At 33.0% G+C, this 14,864-nt stretch overlaps 1 protein-coding gene across 2 annotated transcripts; it reads left to right on the top strand.

The window, feature by feature from the left end:
* Positions 1–3,269: 3,269 nt before the first annotated feature.
* On the top strand, positions 3,270–11,166 carry LOC129321930 (uncharacterized). Of its 2 annotated transcripts, none has more exons than XM_054967932.1 (13): positions 3,270–3,708; positions 5,336–5,391; positions 5,485–5,659; positions 6,047–6,148; positions 6,451–6,522; positions 6,850–6,966; positions 7,070–7,147; positions 7,438–7,500; positions 7,581–7,677; positions 9,099–9,177; positions 9,755–9,966; positions 10,785–10,936; positions 11,041–11,163. In XM_054967932.1, exons 1-12 carry the CDS (start codon positions 3,622–3,624, stop codon positions 10,919–10,921), a joined length of 1,275 nt encoding a protein of 424 aa, XP_054823907.1. In that variant the 5' UTR covers positions 3,270–3,621; the 3' UTR covers positions 10,922–10,936; positions 11,041–11,163. The 2 variants fall into 2 exon arrangements, with proteins under 2 accessions (XP_054823907.1, XP_054823899.1); XM_054967924.1 differs by having other exon boundaries at positions 3,280–3,708; positions 10,785–10,933; positions 11,042–11,166.
* The last annotated feature ends 3,698 nt before the right edge of the window (positions 11,167–14,864 follow it).

Raw genomic sequence — 14,864 nt, 5'->3', positions numbered from 1 at the left:
CACACCCTTACTTTAGAATTTAAACTTTTGAGGCTTAGGGTGCATTGCAGGTCCTGAAGGAGACGTGATAGACGCAGACATACAATACGATGGTTTTAGATTTTTGTTGCTTCTCAAGCTAAGGATCGCATGTTGCAAGAAACAGAGCACCAAAGCAGCAAGATGTCCTGTCATGCACAGTATCAACGATGGAGGAAACACAGTACCTACATGTTAGTTAGTGTTAAGATTTTAATCAATGGTAAAGAATTCAACTTTAGATGGGAGGAAGGTATAAAGAGTGAAATTCCCTGTGCAATAATTGTGAAGTAGTCACTGTCAAGGAGAGAGAGCATGGTAGAAAAAGATGATCCCCACAGGACCCCACCTGTTTGCATGCAGCAAGTGGTGTTGCTTTTTGGGGTCATCATATATTCACGTACAATTCAAGTTGGTCCCTGCCTTGTTGCTTCCTTTTCAACCGAAATTTACTTGGGATTTCAAACTCGATCGAAACAAAGTCTTTAGTATTTGCCTCTCTTCATTTGAAGACCGTGGGGTTTGAAGTGAAGACAAGACTGGCAGGTAGGTGAAGATGGATAGTTATAAGACAATTTTAAAATCAACATTGATTTTAAATATAAGACAAAGATGTAGCGATTAAATTTTTTTTTAATATTTTTCCTACTCGATTGCATTAAGTTATAGTTTTTAGACACATTTTATTATGATAATTAATTTTATGAGAAGTAAAGTTAAAAAATCAAACATTTTTATTACAAATTTAAGAATAGTAACTATTGTTTGGTAAAGGTTAAGTTTTGATTATAACTGAGACAAGAGGAGCGGATGGATAAGAGGAGAAGGAAATGGGAAGAGGGGCCACGTGAGTAGTATCCCATGAGAAGAAGGAAAGCAAATAGCTGGCAAGAGCCGACGCTACATTAGGTGGCGAAACTTTTTGTTGGTCTCTTCTTATATATATATGTGTGTGTGTGTGTGTGTGAAAGTAGAAGGGAAAAAAAGAGATAGAAAAAAGTCCCCGTTTGGTTACACGATGATGATATAGAATGGAGTAAATTGAAAAAATTGAAGCAAAGATAATATAAATCACTCTTTTTTTATGATAAGTATAATAAAATTTATTAATATATATTATAAATGTGAGAATTATTACATCTTATAAAAATTTCATAAGTTATAATTTTTAACCTTATGAACTAAATTATTTCTCCATCTCATGAATATACTTATAAATTTTTTTAATTATCTTATTTTTATTTTTGCAATCCATTCTATTTTTTTTAATAAGCAAACGAGAGTTATGTTTAATATGTATGTGGAGGCGAGTATTTTTTTTTTTGGAAGAAAGTAGGGGAGGGAGGGAGTTTTATAGGTATTGGGGTGGGGTTAACTTTTACCAATTTTGATGTAACTGGATTCTCCAAAATGATGAAATTCATTATATAGTGGTTAATTTGTCCGAATCAAAATATAAAACATTAGTAATTAATTTATAATTTTTAAAAAATGTTATTGAAACTTTAATTTTTTAAAAAATTTACTTCTTTTCAATTTTACCTTTATTAAATGCTCTATATAAGTTCTTTAATGATGATAATTAAAATTTAATGTATTGTTTTTTTCAAAAAGAGTAACAAATGAAGTAAGGGTATATGAAAAAGAATTATAAGTTACCCAATGCTCTATATTTTAGACTAAGTAAAAATTTTAAAAAATGCTTAATATTATATAGTTTGGAGGAAGTACATTTTAAGCATTTGAATTTTCATGTCACCACAACAGAAGAATATTGTAAGAAAAATCACATTTACCGATTAAATTCTACAAGTATTGTATGTGGAAAAAAAATCTAAAAGTTGCAGTACTTCCAAAGACAACCAAAAAAAAAAAAAACTGTCATTGAAATTTGAGAGCCTACTATACAATTTTTTTTTAATGTAAAAAGCATTATCATCTTTTGAGAAAGTTATAGCTTCAATGTTTTTCCTGAAATTTAGTAGTTAACCAATTGATTTGTTAGAATTTTAGAATAAGTTTTTAATTTTAAATCCGTGGATACTTTTAAAATTCTTCTAATTTAATTAGTTTTTATCAAGTCTAAGTGCATAGATGTTAAATATTTATCTAAAATGGAAATGATACCCAACACAAGACACAAGATGTTGCAACCAGGGAAAAAGAAAAAAGAAAATCCAGCATTAATGTTTGAAATTAGGAACAAAATGACAAGAGTATCTGGAATCTGGGGCAAGAAGATGCTTCCTCTAGGTCCCAACAAGCACATGGCCATTCCTTAAAAACCAGATTATGGTATCGGATCTTTCTTATACTCCATCATTATTGACTGTCACGTTCTGACTCTCTCTCTCCTCCCCCTTCCCTCCCGCTCTAAAATGTCCATTGCTCTGCTCTTTTCTTCCTTCAAACGGACACACCTAACATTCTACCTTCCTGACGTTCTATTCTAGCCAGTCAAGTGCTGCCGTTTCTCCATCTCATTCCCTTACTCATCTCCTGAAGCTCCTATTCTACTCAATAAATGTCCTCTCTTATAAATAATATTCTTTTTGTATCAAAGTACTGAAAACCAGGCTTATTATTAACGTCAATCAGTATGCTGGTTTAATAGTTAACTGATCAACTAGTTGGGTTAATCCGGCCTTCGTTAATATGATTAGTCTCAATAAACATAGCCATGTCTATCATTTTCCAGTGAGACTCGTCATAATTTTGTTATGCTAACAAGTAAAAACAAAGGTTTAAACTTTAAACAGAGCATGAATCAAATGCGATAATCAGGATGACAGCTGAGAACAAGAGAGAAGGGAGAGAGAGAGAGAGGGGGGAATTAGGCTAGAAGAAGTGATGATTGAGGGAGGCATTTGCCAAACAGACAGAAGGCATGTGCAAGGCTGTCCGTAGCCCCAATCCTAACACCGAATTTGCGAAGAGCCATTATTATTTTAATTATTTATTTATTCATTGGCAGAAAATGAAATATTCAGATCCTCCAAAAAAAGCTTCTTTTCATTATCGAATCCCCACGGGACACCTTACTCTCTCCCATTGTTAGCGTCCTTTCCCTCCGCATTACATAACCACCAATCCAAACGGTCTCCGATTGTTACTTTTGGAGCCTCATCACTTTATTTTCATTACATAATAATTTGCTCATTCTCAAACCGAGTTTCTCTCACTAACTTTCTGCTATTAGAAATTACACAATTTATTTTTAAATTATTCTTATATATTTTACTTTTAGATTTAATTTTAACGAGGGAGAGAAATTGTGCGGTCAAGTCGGAGAGACAGTGTTTCGGAATATAAAATAAGGCGGTCTCTCTCTCGCTCAATCTCTTTCCATTTCCAAACACTCTTCTTCGTTCTCTCCCGCTTGCGCATCTCAAATGCTGTGCAAGGTCATCTGAGAGCGACGGAGGGAGAGAAACCTTCACGCCTTCCCTCTGGCTGACACCTCACGATTCCGCCATTTCAGTTTCATTCCCCCAAGCAACTGCATTCTCGTAATCTTTTATACATATACATATACATTATATATATATATATATATATATTTTGGGGGTTCAAGTGGAGAAAGACTGAGAGAGAAGGGTCACAATGCCTTCCTTTGGGCCTTTCGATTTGTTTCTCTTCTCTCTCAGCAGAGGCTTGTGCAGTCCGGTCGCTGTTTTCTTTCAGATCCAGGTTACGTTTTTCCTCTCGTTTTGTTTTTTCTTTTCTGGCTTCTCTCGATCCTGGTTCCTTTATTTGTGCTCAAATGTATCTACTGTAAGTTTTAATTCCGAGGAATCATTTTAACAAATGAGCTTAAGTCCTTCCTTTGGGATGGGATTCAGCTGAGCTGGAGTAATTTTTCCTAATTATATGATTTTTTTTTAAAAGAATGGTTGTTGTCTGTTGTCTCCTGGGCTTGTTGATGCTGAAAGCCCTTGAATGAAAATTTATTATTTCTTTTTTGCTAAATAGTTTCTTCGCTATTCAGAACTCGATAGTTTGCTTGTGTTTTGTTTTATGACGATCGCGGGTTTTGGGAGACGTATGCACACTGTCTCAGTGGCAAGTACAACTTTGGCTTCACGTTCGATAGCGATTCATTCTGGTTGCGAGAGATGATTATCTTTTGGATGAGAAAATTTAGTCTGGGGCATTTGCAAATTGCCTGGAACATAAGTTTTTCCTGAAAAGTGATGTCAATTGTGCTACTGCCGTAAAGAGGATCGAATGTTTTCGCTTTGGCTCTATAAGTGCTGCCCTTATTCTAAACGTAAAGTTTGTCTTCGTTATGTATACAATCTCTACTTCCTCCGAGGAATTTGTTTTGCATTTTTGTGATTACGTGTTTAAATTTGGTCCTCCAATATAGTGTGGTTAGGGTATCGGCTTGCAGACGTTTCTCCCTGTATGCAATGTTCACATACGATTTTAAATTCTGATATTGTGCTTGCCGGAAAGTGCTGATCAATATGGGCATTTCAGACTGCCTTTGTGCCTGATGTGGCTCCAGAAACTACTGCAACGGCAATATCAGTGTTGCAATTATAGCTTGGAGCGCAGCTTATAAATTTCTCAAATTTCAGATCCATGATCCTCAAAGTTGAGAGTTCTGTTTGTCTTAACGCCTGATGAAGAGAATAATACACTTCATGTCTAGCAAAATATTGGAGATGGGAAGTTCCACTTGTGATTCTGAGGGAATTTTTTTAAATTAACTGCTACTCTTCTGAGGCTTAGGGATGTCAAGCTGCTGGCTGTCAATATAGTAGGATGGTTTAGTCATTCTGGCTGAGGAATGGAAGGTGAAGTGACAACCAGCTTCTGTGGACTGTATGTCACTCTTCAGGATGCATAGGTGGCTTCACTGATCTAATGTGGTGCCACGCATGAATGCTGTGCATCCCATTGTAAATGTTGCCAGTTTCCTAATAAGAAAGGATTCCACTATAGCATATTAACATTGCTGTTGGGATCGCTTTAGCCCTGAAGTGCTTGTATTTCCTGTGTAATGTTGTTTCTAAGGGTTCATGTAGAGTGTAAGGACTCGTAAAACAACTTTTGAAAATGCCACTTATTGAATGAAATGGAATTAGCAGTGGCAAATTCAGCTTCTGATACAGACTTTATCATTGTATATTACCACCATCGATGGTATGGTAATGTAACTTTCACCATTCAGTTGCATCCTTGCATGATAATTGTTTAAATGAGGATAAGGTGGCATGAGAGTTTTAATTTTATTTCTCCCCCTTCGTTGCTCAAAATATATACCATGACAGCATGTCACTCAATCCTAAGTTTAATGTCTCCTCTTCAGGGATGTGTAATTTGCTTAGTCCTTGCTATTGGGTGGGCTTTTGCTTCTTATGTCAGGTACCTATTTTCATTGATGTAAAACAAAGTTAAGGATCAAATTTTAATTAGATATGAATGAGATCTTTAAAGTATCTGTTTTTATTCTTACAGGAACAGAGAGATAAAACAAATGAAGGATTGTATGCAGAAAAAGAACAGCTTTGCTTTCCTTTACCATGACATAAATCAACTCGAGCACTCTAATCAAGTCAATCTGCCAAGGGTGACAGTGATTATGCCCCTAAAAGGGTTTGGTGAACACAATTTACATAATTGGAGAAGCCAGGTGAGAATTTATAAAACTTGCCCCTCTGGAACTTTATGAAAAAACCTTATTTTAGCCTTTTGGGTATTTATGTGTGCTTTATTGGTTCTTTACCAACACCAAGTTATGGCTTGACATCTAAGTGAATCCTATATTTGTTTTTTCTTTTTACATCCCTTTTTGTTCTCTCAGTTTTTTTCTTACTTTTAGAAAAATCCACTATATTCTTTCAAATTATTTTTGATCTATAACATTTAGTTGTTAATTGTGGTGTTCGAATATATTTTTGATCCAATACTTGAGGTATGGTTGTCATCCAATGTTATAGCATCTTTATGACTTATTTTTAAGCCTCTCCTTTAATAGAAAAGTTATGTTCAACGTAGTTATGCTCTTTTACAAATGCAGATAACATCTCTTTATGGTGGCCCTCTAGAATTTCTTTTTGTGGTAGAAAGTACAGAGGATCCTGCTTATCATGCTGTGTCGCGACTAATATCAGAATTTGAGGTATAAACTGATCATTGCTTTCTTCTCAAAATTTTCCTCGTAAATCTTAGTAAAAAAATTGATGTTCTGCTATCTTTTGTATAACTTTGAGGATGGGTTCTGTCCCCTTGGCATCTCACCAATATTCTCTCCCTTGGCATTTCTGGAAGAGTAGAACTTTGAGGATGAGTCCTGTCCCCTTTTGTATCTTTGCAGTTCTCTATTGCTGTTTTAAGCCTTCTTTTCTGGTTTGCTTAAACTTAAACATACTCCTGTCGGTTACTCTTCAACTTGGATATGAGATGCCTGTTAATTGTGTTCAGGATCACGTTGATGCTAAGATTGTTGTAGCTGGTTTGTCAACAACTTGCAGTCAGAAAATTCACAATCAATTGGTATGTACTACTTTATTTACAATTTAGTAGTCTTCTTGAGTGCGAATTAGGGCCTTGCCATATAGGGATCTTTAGTCTTGCCACCCTACATATAATTAGTGTCCATATTTATGCACATGAAAAACATGATTTGTTTTAGTTTTTTTCATTGACTAATTATTGCAAAATATTTTCCCTTTATATACTTGGCAAATGCATGTTTAAATGAGTAGTCATAGATTTTTGCTCACTGCTGGAAAATGATGGGCTATTTTTCTTTTCAAGTGAACTATGTCAGAATTGTTTCATCAATCATGTTAATAATTCATACTGTCTGCATACGGACAGGTTGGAGTGGAGACAATGCATAAAGACAGCAAGTATGTATTGTTTTTGGATGATGATGTTAGGCTGCATCCTGGGTCTATAGGAGCACTCACTATTGAGATGGAAAAGAACCCTGAGGTATAAAACCTAACCCTGAGGTATAAAACCTTTTTTGTTGTTGCCATTTTGGTCTTTATTTTTGGTGTCTGATTGTGTTCAAAACTGTTTTGATTTCCGACAGATATTTATTCAAACTGGATACCCTCTTGACTTGCCATCTGGAAGCCTAGGAAGTTACTGCATCTATGAATACCATATGGTACACCACTGACACTTGCTGTATATATCTACACTCTGCAGCATCTATGCATAAGATCTTCTTCTTTTATTTGCCTTTTGTCCAAGCCTGTTGGTGGTTCAATATAAATGAAGTTTTGCTAAACAAATTTTTCTGTGGTCTTTAGATTATTGGATGCTTCATCTGTATGCTAGTAGCAGGTTGTTATGATAATGAGTTTTTAAGGGATGGGCATGAGATTTTTTTCAATATGGTTGCTAATATTATTATATGTAATATACTCATTCAACTTTTTTCTTTTTAATTAACAGCCTTGTTCAATGGGCTTTGCCACTGGTGGAAAAACATTCTTTCTATGGGGAGGGTGCATGATGGCAAGTAACTTCTACAATTTTTACAAAATTTGGGTGTTGCCTAAATGAACTTGCGTTCTAACTATGTAGATTGCCTGCAGATGCATGCTGATGACTTTAGACTAGACAGATATGGTGTAGTTTCAGGACTTAGAGATGGTGGATATTCTGATGATATGACTCTTGCAGCTATAGCTGGTATATCCTTCATTCTGTTTTCAGAAGTTGTCTTAAAAACTTATATCATTATATCATGCAACTATATCAGTATTGTGCATTGAAATCAGTGATTTAAGGAAGCTTTTTAGCTTCTTATGGTTCACTTAGATAGTAAAGATGTGGTGGGGGCAGAGGTCTAGGATTAAATTCTTCTGATGTAACCAAAAAATAGATGGCTTTTATCGTATGATTTTAGTGTCTAAGAGAATCCGGCTTGTTCTTGCATGCTGTTTATCAGTGGCGGAACCTTGTTGTAGTGACACCCCCTTACTTTGGGAAAACTTACAAGTAGTGCATGTAAATTTTACAATTTTGTACTCCATAGACTAAAAAAAAATATTTGGGCTTAAAAGTTTATTAGATATGTAATATTTTAATGATTGAGATAAGATATGAAGAACATATTTACGTAAAAGACTATATCAATTTGTTCAATATAATTTTTCAAAAGGAAAAAGGTGATCAATCTACTTATGTTATTACAGTTTTAGTCCTAGTGTAATTATTATTATTCTTTAAAAATATTAGTTTTTAAATTAAATTATCTTGTAACCCTTGGCTCATAGTCTTGGCTCTACTACTGCTGATTATACACGCACATTTTGCAGAAAACTTATTGACGTGGGACAGGTAGGAAATAAAGGAGGGAGAAGCATAAGAAGTGAGAGATAGAAATAAAGGAGGGAGAATTAGAGAGGAGGAGGGAGAGGATAGAGTGAATGCAAATTCTCAAAATTATATTCTGAAGGCAAGAAGTTCTAACAATGGAGGAAACCCTAGGGCTATTTATAGAGCCTTAGGTGCAATTATTTAAAATAAATAGTAATTAAGCTTATCCTATGTAGTACTCTTTCCATCCCAAATTAGAGGACACTTTTAGATAAAATCACATATATCAATAAAACTCATTAAATGCACTTTACACCTTTACTTTTTCAAGACAAAAATATAAATTTTCAAAGATGCTTTTCATTTAATACTCTATTTGTGAAAAAATATTAAAAAGAGAGAATATATAGGAAGGGTAATATTGGAAAAGCGTCATTAATGAAACTTTATTTTTGTCAAAGTGTCTTATATTTTGAGACATCAAATCTCTCTCAAAAGTGTCTTATAATTTGGGATGAAGGTAATATAATCTAAATCCTACTTCAAAATAAATTAAAATTTTAACCTTTTAGATTAAATATAATCAATAAATCAGTTAAATTAAGTTCTAGGTTTTTCCAAGGACTAGCATAGGTCTTCCATTCACTATCACTTATTTTTCTTTGATACTCTCTCCAATAAATTAATTGTTTAAAGCTAGTCCTTATTTATTATTTTCGTGTTTTATCACGCAGAGGTCCTTATATATGTTTTATTTTGTTTCTAGTTGTTTATTATGTTTTCTCTTTCAGGGGCTCACAAAAGGCTCATTACGTCTCCTCCAGTTGCTGTCTTTCCACACCCCCTTGCAAGTGATCTTAGTTTTGGAAGGTTTGTGATTATTGTTTAGAGTTGATGAAACTTTGGTCCCTCAAGTTTGCTTCAATTGTCAATTTGATTTTTAGAGTATAATTTTAACAATCAAGTTCCTCAAGTTTGCCTTAATTATTGATTTGATCCATTAAGTTTGCCTCCACTTCCAAGATGAAAAAATGGCGAAGGAGAACATGCACAATTATAGAAGACATAACCAGAGAAGGAGACTCACAATGATGAAAAAGCAGCTAGCGATAATTAGAGGCAATGGTGATGCCTTAGCAGAATAATTCCACTGCACAGTTCTAGCAGGGTTATTTTCTTTTCAAACTATAAGAACTAATTGTGTATGATTATAAATGTTAAGGATTTGATTGATAAAAATTAAATTTCAGGATCAAATTGATAATTGAGACAAATTTAAAGGACCAAAAGTTTTATTATCCCTATTGTTTGTTTTAAACAATATTTCAAACTATCTATTCCGTTTGGTCCAGTGGACAAACTGAGTGATGCTCTATGTTTGTGGGAAATTCCTTTGTATCTTGTTTGTTATAGTTGTATGTTTAATGTTTGGGTAAAAAATGTACAGGTACTGGAATTATTTGAGGAAACAGACTTTTGTTTTGGAGTCGTATACAACAAAAGTGAACTGGATGATGAACCGTGCACTATTTACTTCCCACTGCTATCTGTCATGGGGATTTGTAGCACCATATGTTATGGCAACAATTCATGTTGTGGCAGCACTTAGATCTCATGTTAAAGGATACTCACTCGAAGAAGTGACTCACACTTCTGTTGGTGAGCCCACTACTTTTGCAGTCTAGATAGTTATTAATTTGATTTAATGTAGCCAGAGTCAGTATTCTGATGCCGAATGATGGTTACTATTGAACTATTGGCTAAATTGTGCATAACTGAGTTTATATATAGAAAACCTCTAGATTCCAATGTGGTTCATAATCCAATGTCATGAGTTCGTTGTTTATTTCACAAACAGGATGTGAATTGTTCGGCAATTATTTGTGCATGATGTAAAGTTTAGGGGGGTTATATGCACATAATGCAAGTTGAGGGGGTTATCTACACAAAAAAATAGCTTTTTGTAAGAGTTCAGCATTACTGACATATCACACTCCATTAGGATACGGTAGACTAATGTAAGGAAATTATTTGCACATTAAGTGTAAGGGAGGTCATTGCTAGTTTTGTATGTTGGAGGGTTATCTTCAAATGACTCAGAAGTTCGTAGAGATTTTGTATAATTAGCCTGACCTAGTCTGAGGCCTTATATTCACACGTACATACTGTTATGTAATATCAATTTTGTGGAACAATATCTATAGAAAAGGAGAGAGAAAAAAAGTCGTGTCAGCTATTATACTGTGAAGTATTGGGTGAATCATTTTGTTCCAACAATTCATTGACATCATATACACAATTTAATTTCAACTGTTACATCTCCCTATAGTTGCATTTGAACTTATACATTTTACGAAGGGCAGACAAGACTTGTAAAGGAGAAATTAAAAGTTGGAGAGATGCACTGTTAAGTTAAACTTTATGTTTTGAAGTTTACATTTTCGATCTCGTATTTTTGATGCATTTTCTATGCCCAGGGTTGTCACTGGTGAGCTTACAAGCCATATGCACTATAATAGAACTTCTTTCAATGTGGAATTTGACAAGGATAGAAGTTCAATTGTTGCAACATGTTGTCTCCAGAGGCACCCCAACTTTCGCTTGCTTCCTATAATTGGTTTCTCGTAAGAATATGCCAGATAACCAAAGGAAGTGAATTGTCTGATTACTGATTGTCGAAGTAATGAGTTTATTTTCCCCCAAAACGTAATTTTTTTTTTATCTACTGAGCAGTGTTCATTGCAATGCTGGTGGATAATTTTCTATATCCTATCTCTGCTGTTCGTTCTCATTTTTTCACAGTCTATCAATTGGTCTGGCATTTGGTATCATTTGAAAGATGGAAAAATAAGCAAGGTAAGTTTAAGTTTGTCAAGGCTCTTTTTAGTTCAGTAAACAATTTTTTTCCTGACTTGACTATTTTAGCAGACGCAGAATTGTATGATATTTAAGTGCTAGACTAGGTGTCATCGGGCTTGTCTAGCATGTAAGGGGTTTTAGGCCCAATCCTTCACTCTGCCATGTACCCAAAAGGAAAAATTCCACGTTTATTGATGAATAGCTTCAGACTATCCGTTGAGTTTATGCACTATTGCAGCACTGTTTCTGGACCGAAATGATTTTGCATATTGTGCAGATAGAAGAAACTGAAAGAAGCAAGGATATGGATCCGGTATTCACAGACTGGGAGGAAAACATTTATACGGCAAGAAAGGATTACCTGCTAGAGTGTCATTCCTCAGTTCTTTGTCCCGGAGTTTGGCACAGTGGCGTCAACCCAAAAAGTTTGATAACTAGGAAATGCTTCATTTTGTGTCTCTCCACTATTTTAGGTTTTGTGGGCAGCATGAGCTTAGAAAGTGTATGGGTGTTCGGTTGACCAATTGGTCATGTTTATTGTCTGATGCATTCATGATTTATTCATTGATTTTAAATGTGTTAGGAAATTCGAGATCCATTCCGTCCATCATTCTTCAACTCCATCCCCGTCCCATCAGGGTTCATCTTGTAATTGTAACGATTCAGTTCTCAATTTATACACAACTTTCACCTTGCACTAATATCCCAAGCATTTGTAGTACTTATAAAAAATTTTGGTTCTGGGGTATCCAAAACTAGCATTATCCCCTTGTGCGTTCTGCGAGAGGAACGAGAAAAAATAGGTGCTTAAGTGGTGATTTATGGAGAAATGAAGAGCTCAAGTGTGGTATGTCATGTACTCCCTCTAGTCCTCTATATGAGGCATCTTTTGGAAGCACAATTTTATTCACTTTATAAAATATTAGTTGATGGAATTGTTTTGTTTTAAATTGAAATTCCTAAAAACTATTGTTGAAAAGCAAGGAAAGAGAGATAGAAAAAATAATTATGTAATTTGTTTAGGTTTTTATTTGAGGGCTATATTTAAAATTTTACTTACTTTTATTTTTTATATTTTTATTGTATTAGTATTAATGAGGTTGGTAAAAAATGACTTATTAATAAGACCAGAGAAAGTGTAATTTATAAAAGGTTAATTGATAATTTGCTCTTAAATTATAAGTTTACGAGTATTTGATTTTAAACTTGTTTTTTGTATGATGTTTTCTTTTAATATCATAAAATGGTATAATATTGCTGTTATCATTAATAAATGTTAATTTTGATTGTTGGTTGATTAATTTTTTTTTGAAAAGGATCGAGAAATTTTGGTTGGTCATTTTTTTATAATGTCAATTTTTTGAATTAATTTTTTGGGGTTATTTTTTTTATTTTTTTATAAATTAGGGTCAAAGATGACTTTTATTAATAATAAAAGTAACATTATAATATTTTAAAAGTTGAACGAAAATTTTATATCAAAAATGAATTTAAGATTTTAACCATTTTTGTACTTGCAATTTAAATGTGGAATTAAATTTTATTTATGTATCAGTGCGTACAATATGCTCTTCTCACTTCTTAATTTTCAATCTTTCAATCCCTTTCACAAATAGAATAGGCAAATGTATCTTTTTAAATAAGAAAATAAGGAGGAAAAAAAAACCCCAAAGTCGTGTTAAAATTTAAGTATAAACTTGTTGATGGGTTGGATTTTGTTTTGGAATGAGGAAGGCCATAACAAAAGTCATGTGATTGACAACAATTATGTCAAGTCAAAATTAAATAATTTCTATATTTTAAATTAGCTCATTTAAAATTTTAATATTTAGGCTACTCCTAAGAGCTTGATGCATGAGCTAATTCACACAACTTTTGGCTTTTATAAATTTTGTTTAGAATTGATCATCAAGTTTTCATAATAAAGTTTCTAATTTTCATTATGGCTTTAAAGAAAGGGTGATTGTCATTGAAATCACTGCGAATGCGCTCGAAAGCTTTAAAAGAGTCAAAGTAAATATTATCTTAAAAAACTTGTTGTTTCAAGAAAGATTGAGCTCTTTAAGATAAATAAAAGTTTGATAGCTAATGGGTTGGATTTAAAAGTGGAAGGGGCTTGTAGACTTTTCTTTTGCCCCGCGCCAAGCACTTCAAAATATTCTATTTGCATGACAAGGTCAGACCAATCAAAAGAATTTTACATGCAGGATTCTTTAGGAAATTGTCAAAGAGACTGTTTCACTGCTTCATGGGTGTTGAATTTTTGTAGACACAAATGGCTTAATGAAGAAGCTACTTGGGGGGGCTCATTTGTGATAAAACAATTCTTGGACTAAGGGCTTCAGCAAAAGACCTAAAAACTTGCCTAAACATCAATCAAACTGATAGGAAATTGAAGGTTTTAAACTTTGCTGGAGTCAAGGGAGGAAAAAGGCCATCTTGTGTAGTGACTTCACGGAAGCTATTACCTCATTGTTAAACAACATAGGAATTATCCTTGGATCAATACGCTGAATAAGAGAGATTACCCCCTCCCCTTCTATTTATAAGGTAAATATGCATGATTTTTTCTTATTTATAAATTATGTCATTAAATGTTTATAATAAATTTTTCCTTCTAGAGAGAATTACTTGAGGTCCTACTCAATACAATTAATTATTCCTAAATCTATTGACAATCTCATAAGCTTAGTGTCAATGGATGTAATTAATTGTGTTAAATGAGACTTATATGTAATTCTTCCTTTCTTTTATTTTCATTTTATATAAGTAAAAAATATGTTATAATATGTGTGTGGTGTCACAGGGTCAAAAGTTGAAAACGGATTGAATTTTTAAACATTGTACTTAAATATTTACAGCTAGAAAAATTGAATTTTTAGACATTGTATTTAGTATATTTACAGCTAGAAATAAGCAATAAGTTGCTTTCTTCTGTTTTGAGGGGAAGAAAAGAAAAGAAAAGAAAGAAAAAGAAAACAACGATAAATTTCTCCCAAAAAAAAAAGAAAAAGAGAGAGATAAGTTTCTCAATAAAAATTAGTGTGAGAAATTCAAGCCCGTGTTTGGTACCTCAAAAAGGAAACGAAAAATGAGAAAAATTAGTGTTTTTTATGATCTGGTATGTTAAAAAAGAATGGACAGGAGAGAAAATTAAAGTGAGAGATGTAATGTCATTGAGCTTTCTGAAATTAAAAGCTCCCTATTCAAATAACTTTCTAATTTAAGGGTGATGGGAATTTATTTATTTTTGTTTAAATTATTTTTAATTTTATTTTATAAAAATTATTCAGTTAAATATTTTTTTTGGTAAAAAAATTTTCTTTTTTATTTTTGTGCATATGAACCATATTTTTCATATCTATTTTCATTCCCATCTCCATTGTGTTTGAATCTTTTATCTCAACCAAACACAGCTTGCACAAATTTTTAATTTTATTACACTTATATTATAATTTTTAATGCTAAAAAAAATTAAAAGCACAATTTTATATCAACATTTAAAAAATAACAAAAAAAAATAGTGAAATGTTTCTAACTTTGTTATTAATATGTTCTGATATATACTACCTTAATTAATTGTAATTTGATTACATTAAAATTATCGTTGACGAGTTGTGATTTTTTTATTGGATACAATTTTTTTTAATTGTTATCTAGATTTATAATATTATGATTATTGATATTTGATTTTATAG

The sequence above is a fragment of the Prosopis cineraria genome, unplaced genomic scaffold, assembly GCF_029017545.1.
Source record: "Prosopis cineraria cultivar Desert tree isolate PC_DT_omini unplaced genomic scaffold, ASM2901754v1 PC1, whole genome shotgun sequence".
Taxonomy (NCBI): domain Eukaryota; kingdom Viridiplantae; phylum Streptophyta; class Magnoliopsida; order Fabales; family Fabaceae; genus Prosopis; species Prosopis cineraria.
Note: the sequence above shows the minus strand (reverse complement) of the source record. Positions and strands in the feature narration are given on the sequence as shown.

What these genes read in the sequence shown, in the direction of transcription:
- LOC129321930 (XM_054967924.1), top strand. Translation starts at nt 3,622, where the DNA reads ATGCCTTCCTTTGGGCCTTTCGATTTGTTTCTCTTCTCTCTCAGCAGA. An exon ending in TACATAATTGGAGAAGCCAG is followed by an intron (nt 5,660 to 6,046) that starts GTGAGAATTTAT and finishes TTACAAATGCAG; the next exon opens with ATAACATCTCTTTATGGTGG. An exon ending in AGTGATCTTAGTTTTGGAAG is followed by an intron (nt 9,178 to 9,754) that starts GTTTGTGATTAT and finishes AAAAATGTACAG; the next exon opens with GTACTGGAATTATTTGAGGA.